Below are 20,645 nucleotides of genomic sequence, written 5' to 3'. Positions count from 1 at the left end.
GAACAACAAAAACATTTAATGTCTTCAAACTTTTTTGTTCTTCCTTCGATTTAAAATTAAGTTAACATAGCTGACAGATGTCTGGCACTCTTTAAATACAGTTCATTAAAGAGAGTAACTTTTACAAATTATTAATTTCTAAAACGTACATACCTGGATGGCTTGTTAGAACGACAAATTGAACCACGTGATCACGCATCGGCCAAGAAAAAAATATGAATAAAAAAAAGCTAATTTACAAGAAAATGTTAATTAAAATTGCTCATTTACAAACAAAAAGGCGTAATATAATACAAGAGAAATGATTAGAATGGAGTGCAAAAAGGGTGCAATCAAAGCTAAAACAAAATTCAACACAAATAAAAGGGCAAAACAAGGGTTGGGGTTTCATTTTAAACCATTTTCTTCAATTAAAAGAAGGGGTTTGACGGCATTGTTGTTATGTATGCTACTAAGGGCTTTGCAGTATTACAAAAAAATTATAATTATGAAACATACAACTTTGGTTGGATTTTAAGGTATTTGGCTTTATGAATGCAGAATTTCCCCAACATGATATAAATAAATAGAAAGTCACTGCTGCTGTCGTCCATAAAAAGACCGTAAATTATGTCTTTGTCAGTAAACAATCTAAGGAAGAGAATTTTAGGTATTAACCAATTAAAAATGGCGGTCCATAGTGCTTCAATATAATGAAAACGTTTTGAGCAACTGGTAATTTGAGGTATTTGGTAGTAGTTTATTAATTGATTGTAATTAATAGAATTGACTTGTGGAATTTTAAAATAGAGTATATCCAATGTGTGTCTAATTATGTTATTGGATAGTCACGCAAAAAAATAGAAAAGAAGAAGACGGAAGCACGGGGGCGGGGTTAATTGAACTTCTTCCGGTATGGGCGGGGCTAATATGGGTAACTTTCATAACAAAATACAGGACCATTACATAGCATGAGTTACGTGTCTCGGTGATTGTTTACAGCCGAAACTACCCGCAGACGTTTTTCACGCACTGAAAGGAGTCACTAAGGTCAGACTTTGACTGTGTAATTAATGCATGTTAATGGCTATTTATTCAGACGCTGCGTTTACAGTAATTGTTCGCATTGAACCACTTCCCCTCGCAGGTCAAAGCTAGGGTACCGTGTTATAGTGAGGCAAGAAGGACCTTGTGTTAACCTGCACCCAAACGAGTGAACGTCAGTGACCTGTCATCACGTGGTGTCTAATACTGCAGAGGTTCAAACTCTGAATACGCATCTGCTGAGATGGGAATGCATCTGTAAACAGAGGGTAGCTCTCTGTAGTGGGACACCCCTGCTAATCCCATCCTACTATCACTGCAGGGGTGCCACACTCCATCCCGGAGGGCCAGAGTCCTGCTACGTTTAGATGTCTCTCCTTCAACACACCTCAATCACATACTTAGCTCACTATAGGACTCTTTGGAACTTAACTGTATGTTAGGGGGTAATTTCGCTGCTGGGTTATGATAAGCAGATAAATATTGTTTAGTTTAATTTGCATTGTCATGGCAAGAATGAACCGTACGCATTTCTCGTCTTGACAGATGACTTCAGCTGTGGCCAACAGAGCTATGGGTGCCATTGTTGGATCAGCTGTTGCAGATGCTGCAGGTAAAAGTTGCATTGTGAAATTGCATTTGTTGTGTTGTCTTCATACGCTTTAAAATGTTTAAGAAATAGTTTAGTGAGATTCCAGGAGGGGGTGTCTTATTTCAGTTTGGTGGTACTAAAGCAGAGGTATCATGGACTTTGAACACGGTGACAAAGTGACGAGAGAACGGCTGGCACGGTGATGGCACACCTTATCACCCAAATCAAACACGCTGAGAAAGCGATATAAAGACAAAATGGCAAAGTTGCAACAGGTGGAGAAGGAACTGAAGAAATGCCTGCAGTACCATGCCATAGCTGCAAAAAAGGAGTTAGCACTGGTTATGTTGTTGTTTTTTAAAACTGATTTATTGTTTATTTTACTAGGGAACAAAACAAAATTCATGAATTCAGTTCAATAGTTGTTAAAAAAATATATCTGCCATTTATGTGCTTTTAGCTTTCTCCCTGTATGGAAGGTTTTTCAAAATTTGAAACATTCTACTGGACCAGAAAGTAATGGTTTTATGTTAAAATAAACATTTGGGTAAAGTTGTCGCAAGCAGTTTTTTTTTATCTTGTGTTTATTATGAAGTTGGTCCTAACCATTTATTTCAAGTGGCATTAAAAAGTCTTAAAAAGTCTTGAATTGAACTTGCTTTATGCTGTAGGAACCCTGTATTTACATACCTTGTACAATGTTACTTCTCCTAGTAGCTGTCAATGACTTACCCAGGTGGCTTGTTGTCCAGCTACTACTTTATTTATTTTTTTCTTTCTTGTGCTGCGGATTATATATATTTATCAGTCAAATTTCACAAGCATCTCTGTCAGATCAAACAAAAATTGTATGTATGATTCATGTTCTGTAGCTCAGCCCCTCCACTGGGTGTACGACCTCCAGAAACTGAAGGGGATCTTGGCTCAGGATCCAAACCCCGAGTTCCGCTCCGAGTCGGCCAATCCATTCTACCGGAGGGAGACGGGTCAGCAGAGCTGCTACGGGGACCAGGCTTATGTCCTCCTCGAGTCCCTTTCAGAATGTGGAGGTCGGCTAGCCTTTTTCACTCATAAATAGCTATCAGGTTTACCTTTTTAAAGCTGTGATTTAAAAGCAAACTAAACCATTTTCAGACCGAATTTGGAGAACATTATCATTTATAGCTCAATAACTATTTGAGACAAATACGTTTTTTTATTACAAGCATGTGACTTCTGCTCTTCTTCTTACAGGTCTAAATGTGGACGATCTGAAACAGCGCACACTGAAGTTCTTTGGACCAGGTTCAGAGTACGACACTCCTGTCAATGATCCCTACCGAGACCGTAGTGGTAAGAAATCTGTGCAGTTAATATGGATGAAGGCCTCTTGCTGATGATGTGACCTCTGCTTCTTCACCAATGTGACGTCGATTCCTTATTTCCAGGACCAAGACCTCAGCTGCCCATTGAAGGACCGTGGAGACACGCAAGCTTGAAGGGCTTCATAAAGAACGGTTGATGCAGGCAAAGAAGAGACAGGTTAGGGGACGTTCCCTGTTTGGTACTTGACCTCAACAGGCACATTGGGTCTGAGCAGCTGATTTGTTGTTTGTCGCAGGCTGGAGACGGACTGTCAGATTGATGGCATAGCCAAGCTGGCCCTGTAGTGGCCTTTTACGCCCGGACAACCTGACATGCTGGAAAGAGTTGAACAGGCCATCCCGAGTCACCCAGAACAACGATAGTGTGTTGCAGAAACCCTGGCAGCAGCAAGGTCAGTGCTTCTCCAAGTCACACTGGATTAGGAACGTTTAAGAACACTTAAAAATGTTTTAGGCAGCGTTTGGTTATAAAACAATATTCCAGATGGTGAACAAGTCATTGAGCCTTGTTCAGTTAAGCCAACCAAGACACGTCCTCCATCTAAATTGACGTAACTCACAAAGAGCACATTAATCAATGAATCAGCCAAGAAATCGGTGATTATTGAGTCACGTGGGAGAATCTGTTGACAGAGCAAGTATTAGTGGAGAGCTCCACAAACTTGCGATTTAAATCACTATGAAACTTTTGCAGTCTCCATATGTGAGATACCAAACTGAATTCTTGTCTCAGGTTTTTGGAGCATTTCATCCTGACCGGTCCAGATCCCAAAGCTTTGGATGCGGTGCTAAATCAGCTCAATGACCCCAACAGGAAGCATCCCCAGGACTTGGACAAAGCAGTGACTGGTAAGTGAGATCTGCTGCATTGTTGCCTGCCTCTTAAAGTCATGAGACTGAGTCATGGGATTCAAGGAATCGTGCTTCCTCAATCTGTGCAAGGTTTGTGCAATATTTGTATCAAGACCTCCGCCTAATGTGAAGCTTAAAAAGCAATTTTAACATTTATTGATTGGTAATATTCTCCCATTTTGATAAAGAGCTCTCCTTTTTATATTCTGCTTTCAGGGCACATTCATCAGGTGAAGGAGTATTTATCGAAGCCTCCGCAGGAGCTGATCCCCACTGTGTTTCCCAACACATGAGGTACATATAACCAGCTTGCACTAACTGCAAGCAAAAGTAATCTTCATTAAAACGCAACCTGAACATGATCAGACAGGTAATGGGTGTACTACCTGTTCCAGGTTTGCCAGGTGCATTCCAGGCGGCGTTGCATGGGGTCCTGACAGCCAAAGAGTTTGAGACGGCCATCAGAGACACCATCAGCTGTGGGGGGTGCACCTGCAGCAGAGCCTCCTTCATTGGAGCCTGCGTTGGAGCCCAGGTGTGACCATCTGTCAATGTAACGTTCTGGTCGCTCCTTCTCTCTGCACTTTTTCTGATGTGGGGTTTTTGATTTTCAGATCGGGCTGGAGAGAATCCCAGCATCTTGGATGAGCAAAACCTCCCGATGCAACTCCATGCTGGCGCACGCCAAGAAGATTGCCGAGCGCCACTTGTAAAATTGTAGCTGGCGTTATGAGGGGGCCGAGGGCATCGTGAAAAACTGTTGGGCTTTTGCAGAGCTGTTAATGAAGGCTTTTGCCTAAACTTAGGGATGGCAGGAGCCAGATGTTTTTGTCTCTGTTAAAGTTAAACATGTGGTTCAGATGTTCCGGAAGATTTTTTGTCAGTCATTTAAAAGTAAATATAAAACTTGATCAAGAACAGTGTCTATTATCGACTAAAATAATAACTTTTATGTAGACCCATATTCATTTTTTTTCTTTTTAGACCTTTTAGACCTTAAGAGCCACATTGATCAAAATAAACTGTCAATCAAAGCAAAGACATTGCTCAAAGAGGCCAATCAGTAAACGTACAAGAGCTTTCTCTCTTTGTTGTTGTGATCCTGATACATTTAACTCTGACAACTTAAATCAGCGGGGGGTACTTGAGAATCAACAAAAATAAATAGAGCCATGCTCATTTAAAGTAAGGCAATGTTTGTGAGGCTTGAATGAACAACCTCTTGCGTTAATTGAGGAAGTAGCCTAATGTCCTTTTCTTCGAAGGATGTTTCTTACTTGCAAATAAAGCCAAATATGCTTTTAACACCCAAAAGAACTGTGTCTGCATTTTTACATGTGTTGAATTTCCTCCTAATGGAGAGATTTTAGGGTTTATTAATTTTCTCGGATTTTAGAGACAAGATTTCTTTTCTTTATGGTTTCAGAACTCTTCCTCCTGTCTGCATTCTTAGCTATGGTGTCTCTCGATTACAACACAGACACTATCTGGGTAAAGTCAGGCGTAGGCCTCGCCCCTGATTTGTTCCCCTGACCTCAATAAAAAATAAAACAAAAAGGGTATTTAGACACTGAGGATTCTAGGTCGAGTGTGTGATTGGGGGGGCAAGATCGTGTGAAGGCGACTGTATCTGGTTTTCTGTTTGTATTTTTGTCAAGTTGGCTGCACTTTAAAAACAGGTATAAAACTGCACCAAAGTGCTTTACAAGAAACACAACAACAATTAACAAAACAGAATGTGAAACACTGCTTCAAATAAAAGCCAAAAAATAAAATTAAGTTTTAAGAAGCGATTTAAAGTGATCTTGAATATTGAATATATATGTATGTATGTATATATATATATATATATATATATATGTATATATATATATATATATATATATATATATATATATATATATATATATATATCAAATCATTTCAGATAATAGAAATGAAAACTTGAAATGTGTGCACAGAATTATATTGCTGAAATAAACTTTTCAATGATTTACAAATTAAGAGGGACCTGAATGCATTTCATGCATATGTGGATTCTGAAAGTTATTTCTAATCATTTTTATTTAAATATATTAACAGTAATAATTTAAATACTTACTCCAAATACAGTGTACTCTGAGAATTAGAAATCGGCACAGGAATAAAAGTAAATTAAAATGAAATTAATTACTTCAAAGATCATCGGGGGATATAGTTTTGGTGATATATTTTTTTTTTCTCTCACACAGGTACGTTGAAAATAATAATTTTGGCAGGTAGCGACTGTTCTTAGCTCCAACGTGGAAGGTGGCGGTAATGAGCCTTAAAGTTATTTGCCAGCCGCCACAAAAATAACGAGAAGCAGCAGCAGCAGCTCAGTCTGTGGGTACTGTCCCTTCTCCGCCACCGTAGTTGTTTCTGACGACAACAGTCGGGCTCCCAGGCACTGTAACATGGCGAGTAAAGCGGGGAAACAGAGCCGCTCGAGCTCCGGCTTTTCTGGCAGGAAAGGTAGCGGGGAGCAGGAGGAGGAGGAGCAGCCGCTGCAGGCCGTCCTGGTCGCTGACAGCTTTAACCGGAGGTTTTTCCCGGTGACCAAGGACCAGCCGCGGGTAGGCAGCTAGCTAACAATGCTAACGGAGGCTAACAGAGTGACGTCCACGCTGGAGGCAGAGCTGCAGTCACACTGATACCAGCTCCTGGTTGCATGTTTGTCACGGGGGACTTGCAGTTTATTAGTTTCATGTCATGTTAATATCTAAAAATAAAAATGTGTTTCCTGACTAGAAAGCGACTGTTCTTACTTTGTTTTTACTCTTTCCGGTGATGCCAGGCTCTGCTGCCGCTGGGCAATGCTGCGATGATCGACTACACCTTGGAGTTCCTCACCTCCACCGGGGTGCAGGAAACCTTTGTCTTCTGCTGCTGGATGGCCAGTAAAATCAAGGACCACTTGCTGTGAGTGTTGCTCCCTCGTTGCTTCGGTCTGCCTTCTGTGCAAATCCAGCTAAGTTGAAGGGATGGACCTGACTCTGTCCGGCAGGAAGTCGAAGTGGTGCAGACCCTCCTCGCCAAACACCGTCCACATCATCACCTCGGAGCTGTACCGCTCCCTTGGAGATGTGCTCAGGGATGTCGACGCCAAGTCCCTGCTGCGGTCTGACTTCGTGTTGGTTTACGGAGACGTGGTGTCCAACATTGACATCAGCCGGGCCCTGCAGGAGCACAGGTGTGAGATCCCCCCACATGCACTGATCTCTAGGTGAGGGGAAGCCGTGGGGGTTTCTAGCTCTGGGTTAAATGTTTGCTCACCTCAGGCACCGGCGGAAGATGGAGAAGAACATCTCGGTCATGACCATGATCTTCAAGGAGTCCTCGCCGGGTCACAGGTCGCGCTGCGAGGAAGATGACGTTGTCCTGGCGATGGACAGCAAGAGCCAGCAGATTTTACACTATCAGAAGACACAGGGGCGGAAGAGGCTACACTTTCCAATGGTAAAGGGCTATTTTACGGCTATTTAGAAAAGATCACTGTGGAGAAATAGGCATATTCTTCCTCCCATATCTATCTATCTATCTATCTATCTATCTATCTATCTATCTATCTATCTATCTATCTATCTATAAGTATTTTATTGAGGTCAAAGATCAAAAAAATATATTGCATATATATATATATTAAGTTGAAGGAAAGTGACAAATGGTTTTCAGTATTTCTTTGCAAACAAAAATCTGACGTGTAGTGATTTGTATTTAAACCTGCCAAAGGCCTTCTTTATTAAACCACCCTTCATTACTAATATAGAGGCAAATCCTTTGAGGTATATCTTTACTGTCTTTGTTAATCTGAAATGTTTGTCTGTTCCCATTTGCAAAACATGCTCAAGCTCAAGCAGACAAACCTCCACAAACCTTGCATCGTCTTTCCTCCGTTTTACCATTTTGTCAGTTCAGTGCTGGTCTGTCACATAAGAACCCAGATAAAATGCACAGATCTTTTTTTTTTTTTTGATGACAAATCATCAACATGGTAAAGGAAAATGAATTCTTTTGTAATGCCCTGTGGATTTTGGGGAAACTGATGCCAGCTGCTCCTGTTTATGTTTTTAAGAACATTTTCCACAGTGGGAGTGACGAGTTTGAAATCAGACATGACCTCCTGGACTCCCACATCAGCATCTGCTCTCCGCAGGTCAGTTTTAATTCGGACAGACATCACTGTGCTCTTTGTGACTAGCTGCAGTCACGTGTGCACTTTTCTTCTTCTCTCTCAGGTTGCTGAACTTTTCACAGATAATTTCGATTACCAAACCAGGGATGATTTTGTCCGAGGCATACTGGTCAACGAAGAGGTGCTGCAAGCTGCATCTTTGCTTTCTGTCATTCCGCCTGTGCCCCGTCGTACTGTGGCTCTAACTCTCTGTCTTCTGGTTAGATACTCGGCAATCAGATCCACATGCACGTCACCAGGGATGGCTACGGTGTCCGCGTGTCCAACTTGCTCATGTACGATTCCGTGTCGTCGGACTTTGTGCGTCGATGGTTCTACCCCCTCACGCCGGAGTCCAACTTCACGGACCAGGAGGGACGCAGCTGCACCTACTCCCGCCACAACGTCTACCGGGGATCCGGGGTCAGCCTGGGCCACGGCAGCCAGATGGTGGAAAACGTTCTCATAGGCTGTGACACCAGCATAGGTGCCAACTGCTGCATCTCTAACAGCGTCATCGGTGACAACTGCACCATAGGTGAGCTCACAGTGAAGCACAGATTCTGACTTGTGTATGATGGGGGAGGGGTGCACAGGCTGCAGGAACTGTGTTTTTTTTCTGTCACAGGTGACAATGTAATCCTGGACCACGCCTACATCTGGAATGACGTTCACATCGCCAGTAAGGTGGAGATCCGGCAGTCTGTGGTCTGCGACAAGGCCGAGGTCAAGGAGGGCGTGACCCTTAATAAGCAGTGCGTCCTGGCATATAATGTAAGCTGTTTGTATTAGAGCGTGTCTCTGATCGTATAAATGTAGTGTTTCTAGTACTGTTGCACCGATACCGATACCAGTATCAGCCGGGGCCCCGATACCGCACTAAAATGGTGGTATCGGTATCGGCGAGTACCAACAAATAAGTCACAGATACCATTTTGATGTTTGTATGTCACTTGAACGCAGCCTTCTCTCTCCCGACACTCGCTAGTTCTACTGGATTCACTTTGTATTAGTCTTTTTTTCCTGCTTTAATAAGGTAGCAGCTTGACAAAGCCATGCTAGCAATTATTTTACATCCAAGTAGTATGCTGTTCTTCATATATACACACACATAAATTTCAAAGTAATGGTATCGGTATCGGGGCCAAAAAATGGCATTGGCGCAACACTAGTTTCTAGTAATGGTGGTTGATAAATGGCTTTACACATAATGGGTGGCTCTTTGAGCAAATACTAACCAGTCTGGTTTTTGCTGTAAGACCAATTAAAATAACAAGCTTTTCAGGTTTGACTTTTGATCAAGACCATAGACAATTAAAACATCAATATCCTTAAAAACCGAAACCTCTGCATGTGCAGAATGCCTTAGATTGACATATTTTCTTAATATGTCGCATTTTTAGTAGTTTTTCAAAACTGTCCGCCTTTAATTCTGATAATATAAATATATATATATATATATATATATATATATATATATATATATATATATATATATATATATATATATATATATATATATATATATATATATATTATTACTTCTGTTTAAACTGGAGGTCGGAGAAAGCCTCAAAAGTCTGATGGGAGCATCTGTGATAAAATCTGCTGCACGTAGTGGAGATAACTAGTGAATGAACACGTGTGCGATCACTGCCGTGGACCGTTTTCCAGGTGGTGATAGGACCAAACGTGTCTCTGCCAGAAGGGACCGTCGTGTCCATGCACCATCCAGACGAGGAAGAAGAGGAGGATGCTGACGAGTTCCTCAGTGATGATGCTGAGGTCGGGCAAAGTGTGGATAAAACCAAACAGAAAGGTGCGCATTTATCTCCCCATAACATCCATGCGTTGTCAAACTGTTTTCCATGAAGCGGCACAAATGACGTTTTTCATTTATCTTGCCAGTTTTTAACCCCGCGGAGGTCGGAGCAGAAGGCAAAGGTTACCTCTGGAAGGCCAGTGTCCTGGATAACACGGACGAAGAGGAGCTGTCTCAGTGTCTCTGGGGTAGGAGAGCAGCTCTCATCCTCTCCTCCTTACAGCCGGGGAAAGTTGTGATTTATTGCGGCGTGTCCCAGGGCGTTCTTTCTCATCGTGTTTCGCTTGACGTTGACCAGGTTTGGTGCTGAATCCCGATCCCGAGAGCGACAGCGAGAACAGCGAACCTGACGGCCCCGACGACCTCATGATTCCCTCCCCTGAGATGGATGACGTTAAAGGTGAGAGCGAGCGAGCAGCGGCGTGGCTGCCCCCTTCTCTCCAAACAGACAAATGACAGACAAATGAACCAGTAATCAGCACATCGTTTTCATTGGTTGGGAAATAAGCAAATGCGAGATGTTTGAGACGATGCATTGTGGTTTGCGGCGTTGCAGTCTTCCAGCAGGAGGTGTTGGGGACTCTGCAGAGGGGTTTGGAGGAGAACATCGGCTGCGATAACCTGGTGCTGGAGATCAACTCTCTGAAGTGAGCCAAACCTGTGGACCTGCTCCCCTTTGGGCCTGAGCGCTGTGTAACTTTGCCCCGTGTCTTTCTCCCAGGTACGCCTACAACATCAGTCTGAAGGAGGTGATGCAGATTTTAACCAGCGTGGTCCTGGAGTACCCTCTCCAGCAGCAGCCTCACCTCAACCTCACTCCTTCACAATACGTCGCTCTGCTTCTCCCGGTAAACATCAGACATTTTAATATCGACACCGCATCGGTTTTCCATTGTAGGTTCCTCATTTTGCCTTTTGTTCTGCTTTTAGCTGTTGAAGAAATGGGCGCCGGTCTTCAAGAACTACGTGAAGAGAGCACAGGACCACCTAGACTGTCTAGCTGCCTTTGAGGAACATTTTCTAGAGCAGGAGAGCCACTGGCCGGCTATGGTCAAGGTCAGGATCTGTGGGATTGTTAAACACGTGACGTTTGGGAGAGGGAGTCATTTTTTAAGGCCCTCCAGGCTGCACGCATTGAGCTGTTTGTATCCTAGGTCCTAATGAACATGTACGAGCTGGAGATCCTGGAGGAGGAGATGATACTGCGCTGGTTCTCCCAGGGAGCAACAACGGATAAAAGCAGACGGCTGCGCAAGAACCAGGGGGTGAGTGGAAATGGTCGGCTGTGAGGTTCTTACAGAATGATACGTTTGAGTAAAAGCACCAGGACTGCACAGTATTTACACCAGAGTTTAAAAAAGGGAAAGGGATTAGCAACACGGGGAGGCTAATAAGCTGATATTGGTCACAATCAGTTATCCTATAATATTAACAGTAAAATCGAATTTTACCCTAAAAGCTTTTGGTCTCAGTGCGTTCCATTAGCAGAAAAAATGGGACGAGCAGAAGAACCATTGTTGTGTACTGTTCAGGAGCGCGATTATTGCTGCTGGTGTAATGACGAAGCCTTTTGGCAAATGGCTACACTGTATTGTTAGGGCGATGTTAGTGTTTGGGAGGCTCCGACTGTATGCAGAGACAGTTTATCTTGACAACAATAAATTCCAAGTAGTGGTGTCAGAAACCCCCCAAAACTGCCGGCATCGTCAGGATTGTCACTTTTACTATTTTCTTCACTGTTGGTTTCTTGAGATAATCAATAAACATCAGTAAATGAATAAAAAAATCTAATTAAATGCAGTTACTTTGTGCAGTTTGGTGTAAAAAAATCAATCTTCTTTACGTAACTAGTGTCCTGATGAAACATTATGTTAAACTAGATGCTAAAGTCTTTTAAGGACAGTGACACAGAAGCAGTAAATAGTTTTTTATCCTTATTTTTATCGTTATCAGAATGGTTTCACAATATATTGTGATAAAATTTTAAGTCCCTATCGCCCACCCCTAATATCCAGATAATGTCTGTGCCTCACATTTCTAATACCAGGATATAACTTGTGTTTAAGATTGTTGTTCTGCTTGTGGTTTAATTAAAGGGATGGAAGAAACTGCACACGTTTGAAAGGAACTGGGAACTTTGGGTGTTTCTAATTTAATCACGTTTGATGTCGTCATTTGAGGTGTTTTTGAGGAGTAATCCTCTACGTAGCTTCAGGATATATTCCATAACTATTTGTTGAACAATATTTAATAAATCAGGTCCTGTGTTTTTGCAGCTAGTAAATAAAATGATTGGTGTAATGAAGTTACTCCAAGCAGAAGAAGCGATGTTCAACACTGCTGCCCCAAAACGTTTTACATTCTAAAATGGAGTTAATTTTTTATTATGACTATAGTCTGATTATTCCTCAAATCCACAGACGTTGCTCAGACCAGGCTACTCCATTCACCAGCCCTGACTTGCCTTTTTTCTGCTGTCCTTTTCAGCTTCAGAAGTTCATCCAATGGTTGGAAGAAGCTGAGGAGTCTTCAGAAGAGGACGGAGAATAACAAGGAACACTTACTGACAGTTTAACTTATAAACTTTTTTTTTTTTAGCATAAGCTGCTGTGTGACTGAAGGGAATTGGGTTGACAATTTTTGCCCCCATGCAGCAGCCTCACTGACCAGCAGAATCTGCTCTGTGCAGGTGAAGCAAACATCCATTTTCATCACTGAGCTGAACCCGTGTGCTCTGAATGCTTGTCAGAATAAAGGACAACCTGTCATCCTTATAAAAGTCTCCATACTTTTTACACATTGAGTTGACCTGAATTCAAAGAGCAACTAAAACAAACTGTGACATGCTTGGAAAACAAGTTTGCGGTCCCGCCATTTGTAAACAATGAAAATCTGTTTGCTGCTAGTGGTGTTACACAATGAGCTTAGAACAGACTTCACTTGTGTAACTTCAACCTAACTTAAAAAAAGTACTGAATAAATTAAAGCGTCCCATGTTATGGTAAAAAGGAGTTTCCTCTTTTCCATATTTTGACAGTTTATTTTCCTAAACATATATTCAGCATTGCATGCAGTCCCCTCATGAAGCCCATTGAGTGCCAAAAAAAAAAAAACAAGCACAAATATTTGTTCCAGTTCTGGGCCTCATAAAATCCCAAATAAATGCTGTTTATTTAAAAAGTTAAAAAGTTAGTTAAAAAAAACAATCCGGGAGGTAGAAGATTTATTAAGATCATGTAACTATTTTCTTACACCCACTTGTAAAATAATTACATTTGAATCAGGAATGATTTTAGACAGTGGCATGACAAATTCATACTTGGAAAAGTGAAAACTGGCAAAGACAATTTTTTTATTAATTTTTTTAACCAGCACCGATTTAAAAATAAAATAAAACTGCATGTTTGTTAAATTAACTTGTTCCCTTTTAATAAACAGCAGCTACAAATGCACAAAAGGCTTGTGTTGCTTCACATTGTCTTCACGTTAGATCACTCAGTAGTCACTAAACATACGGTATATCTAGCAGTAACTGTTCAACAAGAAGTGAACTCAAATAAAACGGGTCCAAAGCTTTGAATTGGTCCATTAGTGCAAACCTTTAAAAGTAAGAGCCTTCAGATACCAGGGTTATTGGGAAAACATAGTATGCATGATTATTATTTTTTTTGTATGGTCATGGTTTTCTTCTCAAAAACGTCTTCATCTTTTTATGTTTCGAGCCTGGAACATGTGTTTCAAAGCAACCCACGGCACACTTAAGGCACTGGATCACACATGAACGAGTCCAGCTACAAAAGGTTCGGGCCTATCTGGATCTGTCGTCCCGTTTGCCCAGGAAACTGGACACGACGCAGGCCAACAGGGAAGCCCCGGTGAGTCCCGTCACAGCTGTCAGCGCCTTCCACATGGTGGCCGAAGCCTCGTGTCTGTCCATGAAGCTCCTGTAGTCGCTGGGCACCAACACGTAGCTGCGTCCGTCCTGCGGGGCCTGTAGCCTGATCACCTGGCCCCCCTCCAGCACCACCTCCCCGAACCCGGTCAGGCTGCTCCCCACGCGCAGCATCTCTTCGCTCTCCTCCATGGCCATGGGTTTTTCACCTCTCAGGCCCTGCACCACCACGTCCACCAGGCTCTCCTGAGCGCGTCTGGCTTTGGAGTGGACCACCTCCATGTAGCCACCGGAGGCCTCCAGGGGGTCCTGCACCTTCACGTAGACTTGGGAGATGTATGAACCAGGCTGGACTAAGCTGAAGGGGACGGTGTGGCTGGACTCTTTCTGGTTGGTTGTCCGGGAGTTCCTGAAGTCAGGGATAAGACTGATATTTACAGAAGTGTACAACTTGACTAGAATCCACAATGCAAATTAATGGCATTGGATGTGAGCAACACAATGTAGTGAATAATGGTGAAGTGGAAGGAAAAAAGCATTTCAATCACTGAAATGCCCCAGAAACGGTTGTGCAGGTTACAAATAGCGATACGTTCTAACCTAGAGTTCACTGAAGCGATTTTTAAAGCAACGTCAGCAGACACCCAAGTCCTTATCTGTGTTGTTTTAATGTCGACATTAATTTGGGTATTCTGTGAATGCCATAGAGGTTTGTTAGAGCATTAGTGAACAAAGAGCTCCTTGAAGACCAAGGAACTTGGGTCAGATAGTTTTGGATAAGTTTAAAGGAGATTTATTTTATTTATAAAGAGAATACTATGCTTTAAAAAAAAAATACAAAGCATATAGCACTGTTGCAAATCTGGCATTTCAACTAAACCAAACAGTGCTGGCAAGGAGAGCATTAATCAGAGGAGCAGCCAAGATGCAACGCTCAGGTGGGACAACCTATTGAGCCCGTTAGCTGTACATGCTGCAAATCTGACCTTTATGAAAGAGTGGCAAGAAGAGCAGCACAGTTTGGGTCAGGCTAGTTCACATTTTAACCTACGTGGAAAAGGCAGTGCGGGAGGAAAAAAAAAAAACATAGGTAAGTACGTTGCAACCAATGAGACATGGCGGTGGCAGCATCATGGTGTCACCTCTGCAGAAACAGGGAAGCCGTTCAGAGTTGCAGGAAGACCCGACAGAGGTTTCCTCTTCCAGCAGGACGACCCTAAACGCTCAGCTACAGTGGAGTGACTCGGATCAAAGCGCATTCATGTGGCGGAATAACCCCGAGCAAATTCACAATCTGTGGCAACACTTTAAAATTGATGTTCACAGATATGCTCCGTCTAATCTCCCCGACTTTGAGCTATTTTGTAAAGAAGAATGGAGAGCTTGGATCTCTCAAAGGGCAAAGCCGTTTTAATGTCTTTCTGTAAACTGAGTCAATACAATTTTTAGATATTTGTAAAAAAATAAAAATAAAAAAAAAATTCTTCTCACTACACACGTATATACTCCTTTCTGCCTTTAAAATGCATTGCAATTTGTAGTTGGAACAAAAAGTTAAACATTTCAAGGTGTAGGAAAGCCTTTGCAAGACGCTTTGTGTGTGTGTGTGTGTGTGTGTGTGTGTGTGTGTGTGTGTGTGTGTGTGTGTGTGTTCTCCAGATAGATTTACCAGGTCCTGGTGATATTGTTCCAGCATTTCCAGCGCTCCAGCTGAACAACCTTCTGGATCACACCCTGGCACCGAGGGACGAACTTGCTTGTCAGGGGCTCCCCATCAGCGTGAACAACACCTTCACGCAGACAAAGCCAAAACTGAAAGCCTTGGACAAACCTCCATGATATAAAAAAACATACTTAGATAATTGTCCGAACAGGTTTCTACCTTCAACAGCAACATACTGGAGTCGCTTGTGCGGGGAGGCGTTCAGCACTTTGAGTAAATGTTCATCAGGTTGGAAAATTGGGATTTCCTAAAACATGGCAAAAAGGAAAAAAAAAAAGAAACTTTAATCATTGTGAAACAAACCAGGACTATCGTCGAGATCCACAACGGAGCTTAGCTTGCCTTGAGCTTTATTAACTCCTTCTTCTTTTCCCGATAGAGATGATAAAACAAACCGGAGAAGGCAAAGCTGGAGCCCACACCGAGCCAAACAACTGGGTTTAGAGAAGAGTCACCCATACCTGAAACCTGCAAAGTGAAACAGTTTATAACAAACCGCACGGCGAGGCAGAGGGCGGCGGTGTTACAGCAATTACGGTTTTATAAGTAACCCACTATATTTATATCGTAGTTACAAACAAGTAAAATTAAATACACCTTTAACTAATAAAGCCAAAGGGTAAATGGGTCACACAAACCTGCTACAGTCGCAAAAAACAAAAACTGACCTGGTTAGTTTCATTTCCTTGTTTTTCATGGCGTCACATATATTCAGCCAATAGAATTACAGCTGCACTTTACGCCTCTTGTCCAGCAGGTGGCAGCAGCGACACGTAGTGGAAGTTTGACATTGGTGAGTTTTCCTTCAGCTTGATCCTGCTTAAAGGATAATAATAATTATGATGAATAAAATAAATACAAGATATCTGGCAGGACCAGACCCTCCAATGTCTAAAATCAGTGTTCAAAACTAATAAAATTGTTATTTCACTCAACTTACAGGGTGGACAACGCTTGACTGGAACTTTCGGCTTTGCATGTATTAAAATGATAAAAAGTGAGATGTTACTAATACGGAAGGCTGGAGTCTCACTCAAGAACAATGAGAGCTCACTACCATTTTCTACATACATTTATAAGCCAAAATGCTCTTGGGTTCAACCTGTTTATCAGGTCTGCTTTCATCACACAAGCCCTTCAGAACTATCAGGCCTACTGCAAAGGGTCTTCTTTTAAGATTATCAGACAGTGTTGTAGCTAGAATTTAATAATATACAGTAATATTAAATAAATTGGATTAAATTATATTTATTATTAAAAAGTGTATTCTTTTTGGTGACTCAGATCACCAAGTGAAACACATTACATAGATTAATTGCACAACAATGGATGTTTTCAATCCTTTATGTTAATTATGATGATTTTTCTCTTACCAGCTAATAAAACATGACATTTAAGATTAAAATATGACATCAAAAAGCATTTAAATACATAAATGTGGCTTTTAAAAATGATTAATAGCCGTTTAAAGGTTGTTCATGAAAGATACTTTCAAGCTGACAAATGAGCCTATTCTAATTTATTGAATAGGATTGTAGATCTTATAAGAATGTAAAAACAACGTCAAGAAGCGGAATATTATTCAACATAGCAAGAAAAACAAAACAAAAATTCACAACACAAAACAATGTATCAGAGTTACTGGCTAACATCTGGCATTATTTGTGAGTGATAAATTAAAAATCTCTCAAAGAGTTGTTTATCATTATTTTATTTTATGTAAACTCACTGAAGATAGGTTCCTGCCTTCTGCTCAACACTCTGACAGGACAACCATTCTTCCTTGTTAGTGTCACATGTGTTTTTTTTTTTTTAATTACTTGTAGTGGTGTGGTACTGAGTAAGGCTGCCAGTCTGAATGACGCATTCATGACTGGAATGGTTTTCAGACGGTGTCGTAATGCATTTATGGCGACAATAACTCACAGTCCATTTCCATGGGTTGGTGAGTCAATATATGCAAATCCATTTATGCAAGGTGTGAACAGACATGGCATATATATATATATATATATATATATATATATATATATATATATATATATATATATATATATATATATATATATAAATTTATATACAAACACACACAATGGTCACTGTATCTACTTGGCGTTTCCAACAACTTCTCTGACAGACATTGTAGTGTTTTCAAAGTATGTGGTTTTTTTTATTTTTTATTTTTTTATAAAACAGCTTTGCTCATATTCCAATTCAAGCTTTTCAAAATAATACAAGATAGAGATGGGACAATCTGGGCCATTTGCTTCGATACAAAATGGAAGAATATTTTTGATTTTCTTTTTGGATAAAAAACAAAAATGACTAGATTCACCCGCATGTTCAGATTGTTCTTGGTGGACAAAAAAAAAGAAAAGAAAAGTGACACAAATGTGGGCTGAAAAGCTTTGAATTGTTCCCAGCTGCAGCAGCGTATAATTAGGAGCGACAGATTCTTCATCAATAGCAGGCTTTCTAGACAATCTTGGAGTGAATTTTCAGTCTGATTGAGAGAGAATGCTGCAGCTTCCCTCGCCACTGGTTTGAGCACTTAGAAGCTCATCAAACGGATTTTCAAAGACAATTGCATCCCAAAATGAAGAGAAATTGATATATTTTGTCCAGCTCATTTAGACCTATTGAAGATAGAAGCATGAACCAGGTCAGCAATCACACCTTGACTTTTGCTGAATTGTCATTTAATAGGATATTTTCATAAAAAAAGATTCAACATACTTTATATCTCCAGATACAAATAGGAATTTAACTACCAGTCAAACAGTCGTAGTACATTAAAGGAAACTAAATGCAATAACAGAGCTGTGAAAAAGTATTTCTCCCCTTTAATATTTCTCTAGTTGTTGCTTTTTACTTCATACTGAAATGTTTCAGATAATCACACAAATTTTAACATCAGACACAGATAACATGAGTAAACGCAAAAGGCAGTTTTCAAATGATGATTAGTGATGATGACATGGTTTATTTTAGCAAGAACAGCCTGGTTAAGTTCATGTAACAACTGACCTTAGCTTGAGATCAGCCCTGCAGTGCTTTAGATGTTATTCTTGGTTCTTTTATCAACACACTCCTCAGAAAGTTCACAGCTGCTTCACCTTTTCTCCATCTGTGGACAAAATTAATGGCTTTTGGCCCTCTGATAGTCAGCCTGATAGATATCAATGAATCTCTTTTGTTCCGATATCACTATGTGTTGCTTTTTTATATTTTAGTCTACCTCAAGTTGTCAGACAAGTTCTCAATAAATTCAATCCTTGACTCAATATATCTGGCAGCAATCAATGAACCAAAAAAAATCTGACTATTCAAAATTAATTTGTGATTTAGCAAGGGGGCACTTTAGGACTAAGGTGTCAATTGGGTTTAGGTTAGGGTCAGCTATATACTGGTAAAGTTAGCTTTAGGGTTAGGGTCAGGGTTAGGTCATAGAAAGGTTTGAAAATGAGTGGAAGTCAATGCATGGTCCTCACTTTGTATTTAAAACAGGGATATTTGTTGCACTGCAATAGACTGGTGATCTGTCCAGGGTGAACACCGCCTCTCGCCCATTGAATGCTGGAGATAGGAACCAGCAACCCTCACGACCCCAACAGGGATAGACCTGTCAGAAAATGGATGGATGGATGGTTATGTGTGTATACAGTACATCTTACAATTTGTTCATCTTAATATTGTAAAATGGTATTTCTCAAATGCACAGGAACCACTTGCAGCACAACAAACCCACAGCGTAATGCTGCCACCACAATGCCTGAAAATTAGTATAGCATTCTTAAACATGGAAGCTGTGCGCTGACTCCTTTGTACACCGAATACACCTTTGATTTAGTCAACCTAAAAGTTTTTTTTTTTTTTTTTTTTTTTTTTTTGCAGAAGCCTTGTGACCTGTCTGTGTGAGGAGCTGCACATTTCAGGCTAGTTTGAAGGTGCTGTTTTGAAGGAGGGGCTTCTTTTGAGGGCGGGACCAATTAATGCAAAGTACAGATAAACTTACTCCACTGTGGACCGTGACACCAGTGTTCCAGAAGCTTTTTGGTTGTGCCAGTGGTGGTTCCTGGGCTGTTCCTGATCAGTCTAACCAAACTGCTCTCACCTGTTGGGGACAGTTTGGGTCAGATGGCTTAAACGGGTTGGTGTTCCAACAGGACGATGGTTCCAAATATCACAAACAAAGAGGTTCTAGAATAGGTCAGGCAAGCTAACCTTGAGTGTTTGGAAATAGTTGACTTCACCAAAAAACAAAACTAGACAAAAAATTTAAATGGACTCCACTAATGTTACCGAAAGGGATGTTCATAGTTAGATTTTGTATTTAAAACTCATTAAAACCACTTGTTGTTTTATCAGACCATTCCCAAACTGCATTTTGACATCATTGACAGCTCATAATTAATCATAAATGTATAAATACAATGAGTGAATTTTTATCTAGAATAAAGATCAATAATGTTTCAGTTTGAAGAAGATGCTCGTCCGTTTATTTTGCAATACACCCTAAAGAACAAGTTAGATACATTCAATTTAAGGCCCTGGCCTCACATCGCCATGCATATAATAAATCCTGCATCAAATCAAGTGGATCGGCTTTAAATACCAGAAAACATCTTGACTCAGTGAGCGCTTTTAGCAGTGACTGACGTCACGCCGAATGTTTTTGACAGTTTCAAGTTTACCTTAGAGATGTCCAGGACACAGATGGTCTCAACTCTGAAGCAGCTAATCCTCTGATTGCTTTTCACTCAGGCAGATTAGTGGTGACCAGTGCACGGCCGTCGTTAATCACAGGGTGAAGTGTCAGACCCGGGCAGCTTCCCTTTTCTCTGCTTCTCTTTGTGTGCTGAACAGAAGTCTGCGTCTCTCTTGGCAAATATCATCTACGCACCTGTTTTTACACAAGCACGAGGAGAGGCACCCAAAGAAATACCCAAGTCATAGAAAGTGATTTAACTGCAGTCGTTAAGCAGAAGATATAAACAGAATGGCCGTTCTAACAAGGTATAACATTGGGACCCTCAACCACCTGCTGATCAGTGTTACCCTCTTCAGCTGGAATAACTTGAGCGAGGTCCCTCTTGTTGACATCTACCCGAGAACATGGTGTGGGCTTTGTCACGTAGCAGGGTCCAGTTCTCCTTCAGCTTCGACATCTTTGCAGATGGTCCTA

The 20,645-nt window shown here is 41.2% G+C and overlaps 2 protein-coding genes and 1 pseudogene across 5 annotated transcripts; 2 read left to right on the top strand and 1 right to left on the bottom strand.

The window, feature by feature from the left end:
* Nucleotides 1–883: 883 nt before the first annotated feature.
* LOC118563415 lies at nucleotides 884–4,982 on the top strand (annotated as a pseudogene).
* Nucleotides 4,983–6,204: 1,222 nt separating this feature from the next.
* Nucleotides 6,205–12,619, top strand: LOC118556429 (translation initiation factor eIF-2B subunit epsilon-like). The gene is made up of 16 exons (XM_036138000.1): nucleotides 6,205–6,425; nucleotides 6,647–6,771; nucleotides 6,857–7,042; nucleotides 7,131–7,308; nucleotides 7,925–8,005; nucleotides 8,088–8,165; nucleotides 8,249–8,561; nucleotides 8,652–8,797; nucleotides 9,698–9,842; nucleotides 9,932–10,033; nucleotides 10,144–10,245; nucleotides 10,402–10,492; nucleotides 10,567–10,693; nucleotides 10,776–10,901; nucleotides 11,000–11,110; nucleotides 12,333–12,619. Exons 1-16 carry the CDS (start codon nucleotides 6,267–6,269, stop codon nucleotides 12,393–12,395), a joined length of 2,133 nt encoding a protein of 710 aa, XP_035993893.1. The 5' UTR covers nucleotides 6,205–6,266; the 3' UTR covers nucleotides 12,396–12,619.
* Nucleotides 12,620–13,051: 432 nt separating this feature from the next.
* Nucleotides 13,052–20,329, bottom strand: LOC105930312 (mitochondrial ubiquitin ligase activator of nfkb 1-A). 4 transcript variants are annotated; one of them, XM_036138001.1, is made up of 7 exons: nucleotides 20,155–20,329; nucleotides 18,488–18,587; nucleotides 16,129–16,276; nucleotides 15,803–15,928; nucleotides 15,620–15,707; nucleotides 15,407–15,527; nucleotides 13,052–14,146 (listed from the first exon to the last, which is right to left on the bottom strand). In XM_036138001.1, exons 4-7 carry the CDS (start codon nucleotides 15,917–15,919, stop codon nucleotides 13,654–13,656), a joined length of 819 nt encoding a protein of 272 aa, XP_035993894.1. In that variant the 5' UTR covers nucleotides 15,920–15,928; nucleotides 16,129–16,276; nucleotides 18,488–18,587; nucleotides 20,155–20,329; the 3' UTR covers nucleotides 13,052–13,653. The 4 variants fall into 4 exon arrangements, with proteins under 4 accessions (XP_035993894.1, XP_021175081.2, XP_012723912.2 ...); XM_021319406.2 differs by lacking the exon at nucleotides 20,155–20,329 and having other exon boundaries at nucleotides 18,488–18,594; XM_012868458.3 differs by lacking the exons at nucleotides 18,488–18,587; nucleotides 20,155–20,329 and having other exon boundaries at nucleotides 16,099–16,140.
* Nucleotides 20,330–20,645: the final 316 nt, after the last annotated feature.

Source organism: Fundulus heteroclitus, chromosome 6 (genome assembly GCF_011125445.2).
Source record: "Fundulus heteroclitus isolate FHET01 chromosome 6, MU-UCD_Fhet_4.1, whole genome shotgun sequence".
Classification (NCBI taxonomy): Eukaryota; Metazoa; Chordata; class Actinopteri; order Cyprinodontiformes; family Fundulidae; genus Fundulus; species Fundulus heteroclitus.
Note: the sequence above shows the minus strand (reverse complement) of the source record. Positions and strands in the feature narration are given on the sequence as shown.